Here is a 15,481-nt window from a genome sequence, read left to right as displayed (position 1 = left end):
GGCTGATAAGAAAACTAGCATATTATCTACAGAAATTACGGGGGGAGATTCTATGGCCTGTTATGAAGGAGGACAGGCTAGATAATCATAATGGCTCCTGCTGGCCTTAAAAATTTATAAATCTATGCCATAGGGCAAATTCTGCCTCTGTTTACATTCGTGCAATCCCAGTGGGGAATGTGTCAGAATTTGGCACATTGTCTTTAAAAATCAGTTAGAAACAGCCAAAAGGAAATGTTTGATTCTTTCAGGAAAATATAGCTTTATTGTTCAAGATTAAGTCTCTACGGCTTTTTCTCCACCCTCACCTGCCAATAACCTGATGGCCAGATTGGTCCCACAAACCAACGAGTGCCCAGGAGGTGGACACCTACTACCTACTTGTACTCTTTACCAAGTGTTTATAATATGTCATATTTTGCTGTGCACAACGCTTTTACTGTATCTTTATGGAAAATTCCATCCATTTTGCTTTGCCCAGAAGTCTGGAAAAAGTGAAACATTTCTCATGAAGATAGCACTGAACGTACAGAAACCTTTGTAACTATCATGAACCATCTATGAAATATAACTCGATACAAAGTATTTGCAACAAACAAAAGCCAAATAAGTATGAAACATACTTGGGAAATTCTCCATCATCCCTCCAGGCAGGCCCAGAGAGTGAGTATAAATCCTCTTTCCAGCAAACTCAGACAGGTAATTTATTGTAGCCCTGCAAAGGGAGTAACTTACTTCCCCACACTTCATGCCCATCCAACTTTGCTAGCCATTGCTTGGAGGAGTGCTGCCATGGCTCTGCCCCATCTCTGCCTTCTTGTTTATTGGAGAGGGAAAAATGGATGACAGGACCCAGTGTCATGATGTGATCACTGGTGGCACAATTGCACCAGACTGTTGAGGGGACTGTATTTCCTTGCAGGGCCATGTGAGGGTTAGTGACAATCTAACCCAAAATGTTTAAACAGTAAAGTGTGGTGTTGTGGTATTTTTATAATTGAAAGCTTCATTTCCAAATGCGGGGTTATCTTGTAGACCTCCACAGTGCAGAAGTTTCTACTTTAAAGTTATACTTTTAGATACATTTTCTTTTCCTGTCAGTAGATCAGCAAAGAGTGGGCAAATTATTAACGCTTAAGATTGGAGTTAGCTACTTCCCTGAAAAAAGGTTCACCATTGGTTAGATGTTTTTGTCTCTGTTGTTACTTTGTGTTTCTGAAGAGTGCAGGATTTATTCTGTTTACTTCTGGCTATCCTCAGAATGGGGGTGGGGGGGGGGGAGATTTTTCCAGCTACTCCCCACAAATGAACTCAATCCTGACCAATTGTAGGACTGAAAGGAAAGTTCAGATTCTATGCTCATATAATCCTTGGCCTCAGTGTGTGACTAACAAAGATTCTAGTTAGTGCTATTTGTGATCCTTTTGTGTGCATATGTGCAACGGACACCTGTCCTCTAGGAAATGAACTGAGACCAAATCATCCTATTGTGGTCCCCAAAGAAGCCATCTTGTGGCAACTGCTTTTGGACCCAGTTCTGAAAATGCACATGCTTAACTTTGCACTTGTGAATAGTTCCACTGAAGTCAGTGGGACCACTTACGTGCATAAAGTTAACCATATGCAGAGCCGTCCCTTGTGTATGGCGAATTGGGGTGACTGCTCTGGCCCTGTGCTTTGGGGGGCCCCACAGGCCAGTGCGATTGGCTGGCGCAGTTGGTCCCAGAAGTGCCGGGTCAGCCCCGGAAGTGACAGATTCGTCACTTCCTTCCCGGGCCCCGTACTCCCCTAGGGACGGCCCTGATCATGTGCTTAAGTGTTTGCAAAATCAGGGCCTTTGTCTCTATTGATCTTGAACCTGTGACATAGGAATGAAAGACTTTGTATCTCTCTATTACAAACCAGGTATGTTATTGTGTCTGCAGCTAGGGTTCTTAGTTACCCAACACATCTCATCAGTTCAGGAGGCTGGGAAAAACTAAACTGCTCTGATAGTAAAGTTACCAAAAATACCAAAATTACATATCTTGAGATATAAAGCTAGAAATGTTTTAAAATCAGCAAAACACAAACAAAAAGTGTGGTAAGAATCATGTACCGTTTTCTGGGATTACCATAGGGGCTAATCACACTTCTGCAGTCAGAACTAGAACTGGGTTGTCATGAGCTGTTGATAAGGTTGGCATAAAATGCATATTGCATTTTATCCTGCCAAATTTCATGTACTTTGACACTTAACATGTTGTGATGATGAACAGAATAGATCTGTTGCTTTCAAAGAAAGGCATCTGCAGGATGAACAAATAAGTGCTTTTTAAAATGTATTTTTCAATTAAGATAATAACTTCTTAGGCCTAAGTTTTTCAGGTTCCTCATGTACAGTCTCTGGCATCAGTCCCATAATTAAGATTCTGACAAATGCAGCCTACAATACCTCTAGTGCTAAAAGAATAAACACATTTTAGAAAAGCTGCTTTTTTTCCTGAACGTATTTTGTGTAAAATAAATTTCATAAACAGAAATCCGTTAGCAGCATTTAGAGTGCTTAGAAAAGACTTGTTTTACATTTTGATACTGTAACAAGCAGATAGAGATCTTGTTTTGTTCACTGAGACCAAAACAGTGACATATACTATAATTTCCTAAAATGCCATCATGGTACTTAAGAGAAACCATTGAACATGTTGCAATGAAATACTTCAAAAACAATAGAACTGAAAGATATTGGGCCAGATCCTCATCTGTGTTGATTCTTTCAAGTCAGTGGAACTATGCCAGTTCATACCAAGCTGACGATCTGATCCTATCTGTGTGAATTTGGTGCTGGTGAAAGTGACAGTTTTGGAGACTGAAGTTTTCTCTATCCACAAAAAAGCAACACCATGGATGTCAATATAACCTTCTGAACACTGTAAGTCTGAAGTGTGCAGTCTCGACTTGGGATACTGCCTCTGTGGGGGAAAGATCCGTGTCCAGGCCCAGTCAATACTTGGTCTTTAAGATGAGATTGCTGACAAGATTGCTGGTCTTTGTGATATTGAGTCTATCCACTTGGAATTGGGCAGACAACCATACTTGTATAGGACACCAAACAGACATCAGATGGTAACAGTATTCAATCATTATCAACCTAGGCTGTATTTGATCCAATGACCTACAAGTGAAATGTTCCTTATTCTATTAGAGCCAGGTTTTGACGCCTTTACTCATGTAGAGTAGCCCTATTCATCTCAGCGGAGCTCCTCATGGAGGAAAGTGAAACTCACAGTGGGTGAGGGTGTCAGAATCTAATAATCCCCCAATTCCCTGAGCAATCCATTCCTCTTAACACAGTAGTTTGGGCGGGAAAGTAGACTTCCATGTCTGAGACAGAATGAGTGTCATGATCCACATTGTGGAGTACCTGTTCTTGGGAGAGGCACGCCACCTTTCAGTCTCAGTTTCATTATATGTTAAAATGGGGAAAATAAAGCTTACCCTCTTATCTCTCAGGAGTGTTATGAGGCTTAACTAGGTAATATCTGCACAGCACTTTGAACATGTAAAGTGATATGTAAATTCTAATCAATATTATTCCTACTTAGCATAAGAGTCTAGATTCTGCCACCCTCACTCACACTGAGTAGTACCGGAATATGCATAGAGTCCTATTAAGGGGCAGTACCTCACTCCACAGGTAGTATCCAATAAGCTAATGCTCACTTTAAGAATTGCAGAATATGACCCAAAATGTGCATAAATACTCTGAGAAAAGATCATCAGCTGACTTCAGTGGAGCAATAACAATTTATACCAGCTGAGGAGCTGTCCCTGTATTCCTGAGTATCAGTCACTGCGACCAAAAGAGCCTGAGGGACAGGTGAAGAAGTTAAAGTCTGTGTTACTGATTTGCATGAGAGATGTTTCTTCCCTCATATGGGGTGAACTCCTGGACCTAAGAAGTCAGTGGCAAAACTCCCATTCACTTCAATGGGTCTAAGACTTAAACATACAGGGTAAAATTTTCAAGAGAGCCTAAGCCTAAGCCTTAGGACCCCAATTCCCATTTTCAAAAGTGACAAGCACTTAGGAAAGAAAGTGATAGTCAGTGAGACAGGCTCCTAAGTGCCTAAGACTCTTTTGGAAATTGGATTTAGGATTCTAAGTCACTTACGTGCTTTTGAAAAATTTAGCCACAGGAAACACATCTTACTGTATTCCAAGGCAAGTTCAAAGATACATTTTAAGATACATTTATGCAACTATAATACTTAGTCCTGCCATGAATGCAGGGGACTGGACTAGATGACCTCTCGCAGTCCCTTCCAGTCTGATGATTTTATAATTTGAATCACTGTTGTGTATTTTTCATATAAAAAGCATATACTTCCATGTTTAAAATAGAAACTAATTATGAGAGTTAATTTTCCTGTTTGTCAAGTATAGAGTTAGGATGCTGGCAGGCTGTCATGCTCTCCTGGATGCCATTATTCCTTTCCTGACCCAGAATGGTGAAGAATCATAGAATCATAGAATATCAGGGTTGGAAGGGACCCCAGGAGGTCATCTAGTTCAACCCCCTGCTCAAAGCAGGACCAATCCCCAATTAAATCATCATCCCATGAAAAATTTGCTACCTGTTATATCCTTGACAATAAAATCCTTCTTAAATTCTTCTTGAGAGCCAAGTGCAAGACTGTCTTATAATAAAAGGCAGTGGTTCTCAAACTAGGCCTGCCGCTTGTTTAGGGAAAGCCCCTGGCGGGCCGGGCCGGTTTGTTTACCTGCCGCGTCCGCAGGTTCAGCCGATCGTGGCTCCCACTGGCTGTGGTTTGCCTCTCCAGGCCAATGGGGGCTCTGGGAAGCGGCGCGGGCCGAGGGATGTGCTGGCCACCCTTCCCGTGGCCCCCATTGGCCTGGAGCGGTGAACCGCAGCCAGTGGGAGCCCGGCCCACCAGGGGCTCTCCCTGAACAAGCGGCGGCCCTGGTTTGAGAACCCCTGATAAAAGGCATGTTTCTACCCGTGTCTAAATTTACTTTCAGGAATGTGTGTGCTGCTCCAAGAGCCACCCACATCCTCCTTGTAAACAAGGTATGCACTTACAGCCTGCCCAAGTGCAGAAAAATTGAAAGAGAGAAAAATCATGTGATGTCTGCTAGTGTTAGCCGCTTTAGCCCTCTGCTTGGAATATCTCTGATGAGGCCTTTTTCTTCTTACCTTTACTGGAAAGGTGTGAATCCGAGATGAAAACGTTGCTTTGCACTGTTACTTTTCAAACTTCGATCCCAAATGTTTGGGTCAAGCAGCAGAAAAGAATTGTTTAGCTTTTAGATATGACTCCCCTCATCCTTTACTGCCTGCTGTGTTCTGTTGTTCACTCAGGCCCTGAATCAGGATAGCATGTAAGCACATGCTTAAAGTTGAGCATGAGTTTAAGTCCTATTGACTTCAGAGGGATTTAGGATCATGCTTAAAATTAAGCATGTACTTAAGTTTTTGCTGAATAGGGATGCCTTCCCAATTTGGGGACTCTGTAGTTCCCATTTAAGCACAGTTCATGTTAATATTCTTTAATATTTTCCCTTTCTCTCCAATGTCCTTGATGCTACACATAATAATTAAAAAGGCACCAATAATGCCATTCACAATTATTGATGCATGCAAATAGTGTTTCACAATAGACTGGAGCATTGTAAACCTAAATACTTTTTCACAAGGCAAAATGTTTTCTCAGGAAAGTTCCATGTTATAATAAGCTTGTGGAATAACAAAAGTGTTATTCACCCACAAAAGGGTGGTCTCCGTAGTAGGAACAAGGTCATTGGAGGAGCATTGGAGGATAATGATGTTAGACAAAAGGCTAATGTTTGATTTTAATCTAGCTGGTAATGTATTCCTTGTGCCCTGGCTTTAAATAAAAAAAACCATTTGGGGTAAGTATCTATGATCATAAAGTCAGTGTTGCCATTTGTTGTTATTCAAAATGCATATTCCTCCAATCAGGGTCTTCCCATTGTTGATTTATGCTTTTTTTCTGTAGCATGATCTGACCTCAGCAATTATTTATGAGCTTGCTCATATAAGTCCTCTCTTTCACAGGCAACTCACACACTTGCTAGGGCTTTTTGAATCTGAATTTGTGCTGCAAGTTCACCTATCACTTCCTCTGTTCCCACCCAGCTTTTTGGAAAGATACCCAGTCACACGATGTGCTTGTGAAAGGTAGCTGATTGAGGAAGGATGCAGGAAGGATATGGTTTTGGAGTGATTGCATAAGTGCTGTATAGGACATGAAAGTACAGGATTTATACAAGAGTGATTTTCAAGGCAGTGGCTGCAAATATTAAGGATTTCTTTATTTTTTACTTAGGCCTGCTCAGGACTTAGGACTTGTATTGTAGCTCATCATGTAATAACTTGTATTAATATCGTGCTTATTGTGTGAGCTTGGCCCAATATATTTTGTTATCGGTACCCTAAAATTTCTCTGAAAAACTAATAGGATTTCTAAGGGGAATGGGCTAAAGCTTTTGTGTGAGATTGTCAAAAACAATCAACTCTGGCCAAATGCTGTTCTCATTGAAATCAATGGGGGGCTTTACCATTGACTTCAGATTTAGGCCAACGCTGAGTCCTTTTGAAAACCCCACCCTTTTTTGAAGGATAAAGCTGTACAAATAAAAGTCTCAAAACTTAATGTGATTCACTGCAGTAATGAGAGTGTACGCATTGTAATGAAGTGGAGGGGGCATGGGGTATGTATTTTAAAACTTTATTTTGGTCATTCCACATTCTGCCAGCATCTGACATCTGTATTTATTTTCTGAACTCTCCTAATAGATTATTTGCATCTGTTCAGTTCCAAGAGTAATGCTCGATTTCCTGAATTTATAGGTTGCAATAAAATCCATTCGTAAGGACAAAATTAAGGATGAACAAGATATGGTTCATATCAGACGGGAGATTGAAATCATGTCATCCCTCAGCCATCCTCATATCATCACTATATTTGAAGGTTAGTGACTGCGATTCTTTTCACCATCTGTACTGTTTGTTGTCTCAGACCTAGTTTTCATATGCTTTTAGGTTAGGTCTTATGCCATCTCTTAGTTTTGTGCACCAATTCCCCTTCAAATCATATTCCACTTTGCAAATGTACACCACCTCTAGCAACCACAGGAATTCCCTGCATGGGGGAAGTTGTTAATGTGTGGCTGAAATGCTTCTGTCTGAGTGTGAGGAGAGCTGTCACACAAACCATCCAATCTTCCCTGTCCCAAACCAGAAAATCAATTTAATTTCCCCCCTCCCACTCCAATTCATTTCCTCCCCCCACCAAAATAAAATCAATTTCAGTTCATGCCCCTCAACCACATAGAAAGTCAAACTAGATGATCTGATCATCCCTTCTGGTCTTAAACTCTTTGAAACCCCCAACCATTCCCCACATAGTTCATTGCTTTAACTTCCTTGGAGCCCACCTGGTCAGTCTTAGTCTCCTCACACCGTTTCCTTCATTGCTGCCAGCCCCTCTTGATGGCTGTCTTCCCAGGCCCCGTTCCTCCCTGAATCCAAGGTTCATCTTCCCACTGACTTCTCAAGCCTTGCTCCAGCCCAGTCACTAGCTCATCACTCCTGTCTCCCAGTCCAGTCCCAACTCCTTCCCTTGGTTCTGCATTCCTGCTCCCTAGCTCCCTTCCCTGCAGCATATGGCAGTGGGGCTAGTAGCTTTCTCCAGCTTATAGTTCCTGGCTCCAGGGCTGCTACTGACTCTGGGGAGGAGCTGGAAGTAAAAGGCAGCCTAGAATAGTCGCCTCTAGTGGAAGCTCCTTCCTTCCTTCCTTCCTTAGGCTGTGACGTCCTGGCCAGAGCTAAACAGGTTCGGAAGTGTACATGCTGTCTGGTCCTGAGTAGGAATGGAGCCACAGAGGACCTGTAGAGTGCAAACTCCAAATGTGTTGAGGGAGCTTTGCCCCACTTAGTCACTCTTCTTTTCTCACATGCTTATATTGGGAAGAGGCACCTGAATTTGGCCCTAAGTATTAACTCTACACACCCGCTGTACACGCTAGGTGATGATAGGTATATGGCAACTCCATTCTGAGAGTTGATCTGACTGATTAAAACAAGGTCTGGCTTGGAATAATGTTACAATATCACATATTGAGTTATTCAAAAGCATGTTCTTTTACTTGAAAGGAGATGAATTCATCTGTCTTTTTATGGAATAAACTCGTAACAGGATCTGGGAACAGAAAAGGGGAGGGATGCTGTGTCAGCATGTGGGTTGCAAATGGAGCAAAAGTTATTTCCAGTGTGCACTGGAACTAAAAAAATTAGGTATGCTACAGTGCTTTGACCAAGTGGCCTTCTTATGTCCCCTGCTCTGCTTTAAATAATTTTACTGAGTTAAAACATTTTAAAGAGTTAGAAAGATTTTAAAAAGTAGAAAATAACTTAAAGTTACCTTGAAGCAAAACCTTCCGCTACAACCCTCAGTTCCTTGGCTCTAGCTGAAGATGATCTCTTCCCACAGCAGAACCAAGACAGGTTTTCAGTTCAGGGTTTTTCACCCCTTCCTTCCCAGTGAAAGTGCATATGGCACATGACAGTGTTACCCTCAGTGAGATCCCATGCTGTTTATTCTGTTGTGATTCCTTAAGCATGAGTGACTCTTTTTTCTGCATGGAAGCTGGAGGCAGCTTTCCTCTCATCTTTATAGGTTTTCAAGGTGTTCATTCCATTACCATTTGCTTCTATCCCTGGTGAAATAGCTACTCTGTTATTGAAACAAAATAATTATCGAGAAACTAAAGCAGTCTGGCATGACCCTCTGTATTTCAGTCATGGCCTGTGGAGATGGGCAATGGGAATTCAGATGGACAGTGTGATCCTATCCATTATAAAATCAATCATGTGGCACTGGGAACAGAGGCATGGCAGCTGTAGCCTCTCAAACTCCAGGAGGCCAAAAGAAATATTCTCCAACACCCGACATCATACCATGGGTACTGAAGTGCAGGGCAGACCAGCTGAGACACAGCCATATTCACCAGGGGAATAGTTACATACTGCAGAATAATTAGGATCCCAATTCAGAAAGGTACCTCTTCATGCGTCTCACTTTAAGAATAAGAGGTGGTTCCAATGAAGTTAATGGGACTACTTCCATGTTCGAGATTAGGCTGGTACTGTAGCTTGCTGCATCAGGGCCTAGATTACAAAGCCATCTTCATGAATGAGCCATAAAAATGATTATAGTTATATTGTTATATATAAAGGTTAGTTTTAGTTCTCTGTTGTCTATTTATAATTTCTCTTTTGCTGTGTGTATTCAAGAAGAGATTTGAACTGCCATCAAACGCCCTAAAATCCATAAACAGAGGTGCAGGACTGCACGGAGTCTGGCTAGAATGAGTACTGCTCTCTCTGTCTGGAAGATCTTTAAAAGATCTTTGAATTGTACTTACAAAAACACATGTTTTCCTGAAATGGGATCCATGTTTTGGTATCCTTTTGACCTTGTTGGCTAAAGGTGATTAACCTCTGAATTTGTCAAGTCAATATAAACATAAGCCATTGGTTTTTAATGCTAAGCAAATCCAAATGCATGTAAACAGGCTTTCTGGTTTAATGATACATTTTGTACCCAAATCAAAATGAATTTATCTCATGCGCTATTTGCAAGAGGTAGACCTCCAGTTCTGAGTCAGAAGAAATTCCATCCTCTCAAGCAGGACTGTAATTGGCAATCTTTAGAGTGCAGCTGGAAGGGAAGTGTTCTTTTGAGTGACTTTAAATTCCTTGAAAAGGACTGAATAGATGAAGCTGACTTTGCCAGAAGTGTTCTGATTTCAGGGCATAAATTTTAACTCAGAAAGCAAAGCGCCCTCCACCCCCTTTTCTCCCCCTTGCAAACTCCAGGACTTGGTATCTAAAGCCTTTGAGAGCAAACATATTATTCCATGGGTAGCCTGACTGAAAAAAAAATCCCATCTGGCAATACTTTATTTTATAAAAGTTAAAACGTGGGGAGCGTATAGGGCCCAATCCTGTAAACACTTACACATGTGTAAAACTGTTCATGGGGGTAACGTTATGCACAGGATCAGGCCCATGGGTCTCTACATGATGACGTACAGTGTTTGTGTAAGAGTTTCCATTGCGTGTCCCGGGTGTTGTCCCGGGTTTCAGTAAATACAAACAGAGAAGTTCCTCCATTTATGAAAAGGACAGGTTACTTTAAAAAAAGCAAACACATTGTTTGCAAACACCGGGGAAATTATTTAACAAAGATTTTCCCTACTGAAATATAAGATTATGAACCCAATACAAAGCCCATTGAAGTCAATAGCATTGGTTACTCCTGTACGTAAAGTAAAGCATGTATTAAGTGCTTTGCTGGGTTGGGGCCAAGGCACTCAGCACCTTGAAGAGTCAAGCTCCTTTAAACATCACAGTACTAAAATTGCATTTCCCTTAAAAAACACACTTCCTTAGTTCTTTGCAATTGCATTTTATTGATTAATAAAAAAGAGAATAAAAAGATTCTTCACACATCTCCACAAAGTGTAAGTTACAAATGTAAACTGACTTGAATTAGGTTTCCTACCTTTGCTAATCAGGAAATAAGTTTAGTTCTTTTAAACCTTTTAACTTCAATGTAAAACCTTTTAAATCTAACATATATTTACAAAGACGGTGTATGTTGCCTAGTTATAATAGTTGTTTTATTTACAAATACATGTTAAATCTAACATTTCATATCATGCCTCTGCAACAGTAACAGGACATGATCGGTTAGTTTTCAGTCATTGCCAGTCAATTCCACCTTGCATTTTTACAGACAGAATCAAAATGGAACTGAGTGCATGATCATGTGAGCCTCTGTGTGGAGAACTCAGTGAAGTCAATAGGTGTCCTGTAGCATGAAGCACACGCGGGACTGAGCGCTTAACATGAATGATAAAAACTAGAAAGCTGAGATTTTTCTTTTTAAAATTTAACCAAGGGAAAGTATTTCAATGGTGACACCATTTAACCACATTGCTAATTGGCTTCCTCTATTTATATAGCTTTTTGACCTTCAAGTATATTATTTCCATTGTTTTCTTTTGATAACATCCAAGAATATAAAGTGATTTTTCTATAGTCTAGTGATTAGTAATGAAACAAGTATAAACAAACTTAACTCCTAGGTTATCATACTCCACCCACATGAATTTCCTTGCATTGAGTATGGTTTAACACCTAAACACCACCACTTGTGAGATGAACCCTCAGGTTCCTGAGAACACTGGCAATTTCAAATCACATTCTAACATGGTCTCAGGCTACATTATGTTTAAAAAATAAAAACAAATTTCTAACTGCCACCTCATGGCATATGCTTGCTTGTCTGAGGTTACAAAGCAATCATAATTTAAAAATGTAATTAGCAAGTCTGTTCTTCACTCAGGCAAAATTGGGATAAAATAGTGTAACAGAGAGCTTAAACGTTATGGCTGATTTAGTGATTCTCACATTTTTCTCAGCTTCTTTTTAAATGGTGAAACATCAAATTCTATGTTTCTTCATCCATGTATACATACAATTGATATCAGCAAGGCGTATGGTTCTCATTTTGATTTAATCCACTCAGTGGGGATTAATTTTTAACCCACAGACTGATTTAAAATGATTATCACAGGATCTTAACTACATTCCTTTAATTTAAGAAGAAATGCATTGCATTTCCACTATATACAGCTGTGTTTTAGGAAAGCAGTTTAGAACATGCTTAACTTTAAAGCATATGCTTTAAATCCCATTGACTTCAATGGTAATTAAGCTTATGTTTAAAGTTAAACATGTGCATAAATACTTTGCTGAATTGGACCCTGAAAGAGGAAGGCTACCCAAGCCCACCATGTTCTTTATTTTTAAAAATTATATAGCAATAAACTAATAAATAACATCTTGAAGATAAAAAGAAAAGGAGTACTTGTAGCACCTTAGAGACTAACAAATTTATTTGAGCGTAAGCTTTCGTGAGCTACAGCTCACTTCATCGGATGCATCCAATGAAGTGAGCTGTAGCTCACGAAAGCTTATGCTCAAATAAATTGGTTAGTCTCTAAGGTGCCACAAGTACTCCTTTTCTTTTTGCGAATACAGACTAACACGGCTGCTACTCTGAATCTTGAAGATACTGATTTGGGGCTTTAGAACAAAGAGCTACACATTGTTTTTCCAAATAGTTATGAACTGATCAGACATGTTAGGCTATAATTCTTAGAAGTTATTTCCCATTATTCAGGTGTCTTTCTGAGGGATAATTTGTCCTTTATAACATGAGTGCACTAATTGGACTTTAAATGATTTTATTGAATGAAAGGTTATTCCAGCCCATGTGCCTAAAATTAAAGATAAACTTGCTTGTTCTTTTGATTTGGCTGACCTTTAATAAAAGAGCACTTTGTAGCAGAGGAAAGGTACTTCTGTCTGCGGCTGTTAGGAGAGTAATAAAAATACCGCGGAATGGAAAGACACCAGATGGAAGGAATGTCAACATACTGGAACTAATTTAGGAGATTGCTCTGATAGAGAGCAAAGGCATGAGGAGAATTCAAATGGTTCCAGTGGAAGGGAGATTGGCTGCCCCTCTTAAACCAACAAACTAAAATTCTTACCCCAAGGTTACATATAAAACAAAAGGAATCAGCCCATGAGGAGGTAGTCCATTTAAAACAAACAAACAAACAAACTCCTGCCGAGCCTGAATTAGCATTCGGTAAACACAGGAACAAAGGGATCAAGGTTTTTTTTTAAATTAGTCAAACAAGTCCAAGGAAAATTATCCTAATAAAAAGATGTCCACAACGTCACTGAGTCCTTTTGACCAGTCTTTGCAAAGGCATATTCTTATGTGTTTCACATATCTAGGGCTAAATTCTACACTCAGGTAGAATTTTGTGTAACTCCCATTTCTTTAAATGGATAGTGAATTGTGTTCATCCAATAGCAGAATTTGGCCCATAGGGTTTCTGTAGAAATGTAACTCTTGTGTTCCTAGGGGGGAATATTGATCACTTTGGGTGTAATAGACTCCCAGTGCTCTGAGCAGAGAGAGGTCTCTGCACTGCCAGTCCTATCTGGGAGTTGTAAAGCTCTGAATAGAAGCTGAGTTCATCATTTCAAGCCCTAAGTAGAGAGATTACATCCAGGAATTATTGCTATAGTAGTACAGAGTGTGATGGAGAACGATTGTTGATGTTACAAAATGTATTTCGGCTCAAATATATCTTTGGTATTGAGAAGTTAAGTATATGTCCAGTTTTATGTTTGTATTCTTCAGTGAGCTCCCAAGCCAAGGGATTTGGTTTCAATTATCTGCCCAGAAACATGGAGCTTTCTTTTTAGCAAACAAACCTTTTCCTTAGAATTAACAGGAAAATTAAAGAAGAGAGAATGAGAAGCTGCAACACATATTTGAATATTTGAACGTAAGCACTTTTTGCTCGTTGTACACAATTCTGCTCTTACTTTTAGGAAAGGCTCTTTGGAGTGGGAAGACTGAAACAAATTTATAGCTCAGTGAAAAATAATGCTCCTCACCTCCTGATACATTACTGCAGCGCTCCCTCCACCTCCCAATACATAGCTTGTCCCTCCTGACATGTTACTCCAGTGCTCCTGCCCCCTCCTGATACATTACTGTAGCACTTCCCCCCCCACCCTCCTTATATGTTACTGCAGTGCTCCCCCCACCTACCGATACATTACTGTGGCCCTTTCCCCCACCTACTGTGGCGCTCTCTCCACCACTTCCTGAGGCCTTGCTACATCTCTCCCAACATAGAATCATAGAATATCAGGGTTGGAAGGGACCTCAGGAGGTCATCTAGTCCAACTCCCTGCTCAAAGGAGGACCAATCCCCAATTTTTGCCCCAGTTCCCTAAATGGCCCCCTCAAAGATTGAACTCACAACCCTGGGTTTAGCAGGCCAATGCTCAAACCACTGAACTATCCCTCCCCCGCAACATCACCCAGCCTACAAGGTGTTGGAACTAAATAAATGCAAAGTCAGTGACTCAAAAATAAAAATGACAAACAGGTTCTAACAAGTATTTCTTCCTTCTGTCCTATAACAAAGGGGCCCCTCGCTTCTCTCTACACAAATCATGTCTCTTGATTTCTTATTGACAACTTATCTCCCCAGTCCATCTGTTGATATTGACAATTCTCCCTTTCTTGCTCTTGATTAACTTGCACTGCTTGCATTGTTTCCCTCAAAGGACTTATGTGTAGCTGTCCCACTGCTGTTATGAATAAATAACCTTTCATGCTCCGTGACCCTCATCAGCAGTTGAGGAGCAGTCCAGGGCAGCCTTTCATGAACGGGCCTCCTCCTCAATAGCGATCCATGGAGCATTCCTGGAGCAATCTGTCCTAGCTAAACCCGCTTCCCTGAAATTGCCAGCTGCAGCAGAAGTGCAGAAGCACTTCAGAAGTGGAGTGAGCTTCAGAATGGCAGAGGATGGCAGATAATAAATCAAACACAGTGAAAACACAATGTGCACCAAACATTCACAGGAGCTACGCAGAGGCAATCAGTCCATCAGCTTGCAAGTCACAGCCCAAGTGTTAACAGGGTAGCATATTTATTACCTCATTATTATTTGCAGTAAATAAATCCTGCATTTAGTTAATGCCCTCCTCCCTTCCCCCAACTCACAATCACATTATTTTCTTGGGGCATATATTTCTAAAACTACATTTGGTGCATGTGCGTGCACGCGCGCACACACCCACACACCCAATGTTGTATCATGTTTGAAGATACATGTAAATATATAGATAGATATTCCCATACAAACACTACTTTCAGTGAATGTTTAATGTTGGACTCTTTTATCTCTGAGTTCAGATTGCATATCCCACTCATGTGAACCCTAGAAAGTAAGGAAATAAGGAACAAAGCCATGCATTTCCGTTCCACTCATTACTTCCCCTTCTCAATCTAGCTATGTCCTTTCTACCACCATCTCCACCCTCATCCAGAGCAACCATTGTACACCCCTGTTTATTGGGTATGTACTCAGGTGTTTTGGTGATTAATGTAGGGTAGGTGTGGCTTTCATTACACTGTATAGGACTGTGTATTGGTGTATGTAAGCAATAAAGTACAGTGGCAGACTGCAAATGGAGCATGGGGCCAAGAAGGTGCTATGCTTCTCTGTAACGTTCAGGAGAACTTATGCAAATGGGTGATATGTGTTGGTGATTGTTCTAAACTGGTAATAATTTTTTATGTAGAAATTAGAGCATTGAAATCTGAATGCAGGGGGAGAATAAGGATGTGAGGGCCAAGGTGTGAGTAAAGATGTGGAGGCCAAGGATGCATGGGGGGGGCCAAGGATGCATGCAGGGATGTCCCAGGTGGGATGGAAAGGTCTGTATGCCAAGGAATCTGTGCTTGAAAGGTTTCCTCTGTGTTTCAGTGGGGAGTCCTTGATGTA

At 40.7% G+C, this 15,481-nt stretch overlaps 1 protein-coding gene across 1 annotated transcript in view; it reads left to right on the top strand.

Annotated features, from left to right (window-relative positions):
* The window catches only part of NUAK1 (NUAK family kinase 1), a 59,685-nt gene that overhangs the window by 23,063 nt on the left and 21,141 nt on the right, over window positions 1-15,481 (top strand). The window contains exon 2 of the mRNA XM_074941023.1: window positions 6,875-6,995. Within this exon, the coding sequence (XP_074797124.1) occupies window positions 6,875-6,995 (121 nt within the window). The remainder of the gene's footprint in view (window positions 1-6,874; window positions 6,996-15,481) is intronic.

This window comes from Natator depressus, chromosome 1 (genome assembly GCF_965152275.1).
Source record: "Natator depressus isolate rNatDep1 chromosome 1, rNatDep2.hap1, whole genome shotgun sequence".
Lineage (NCBI taxonomy): Eukaryota > Metazoa > Chordata > Testudines > Cheloniidae > Natator > Natator depressus.
The sequence above is the reverse complement of the archived record's forward strand: the minus strand, read 5'-3'. Positions and strand labels throughout refer to the sequence as shown.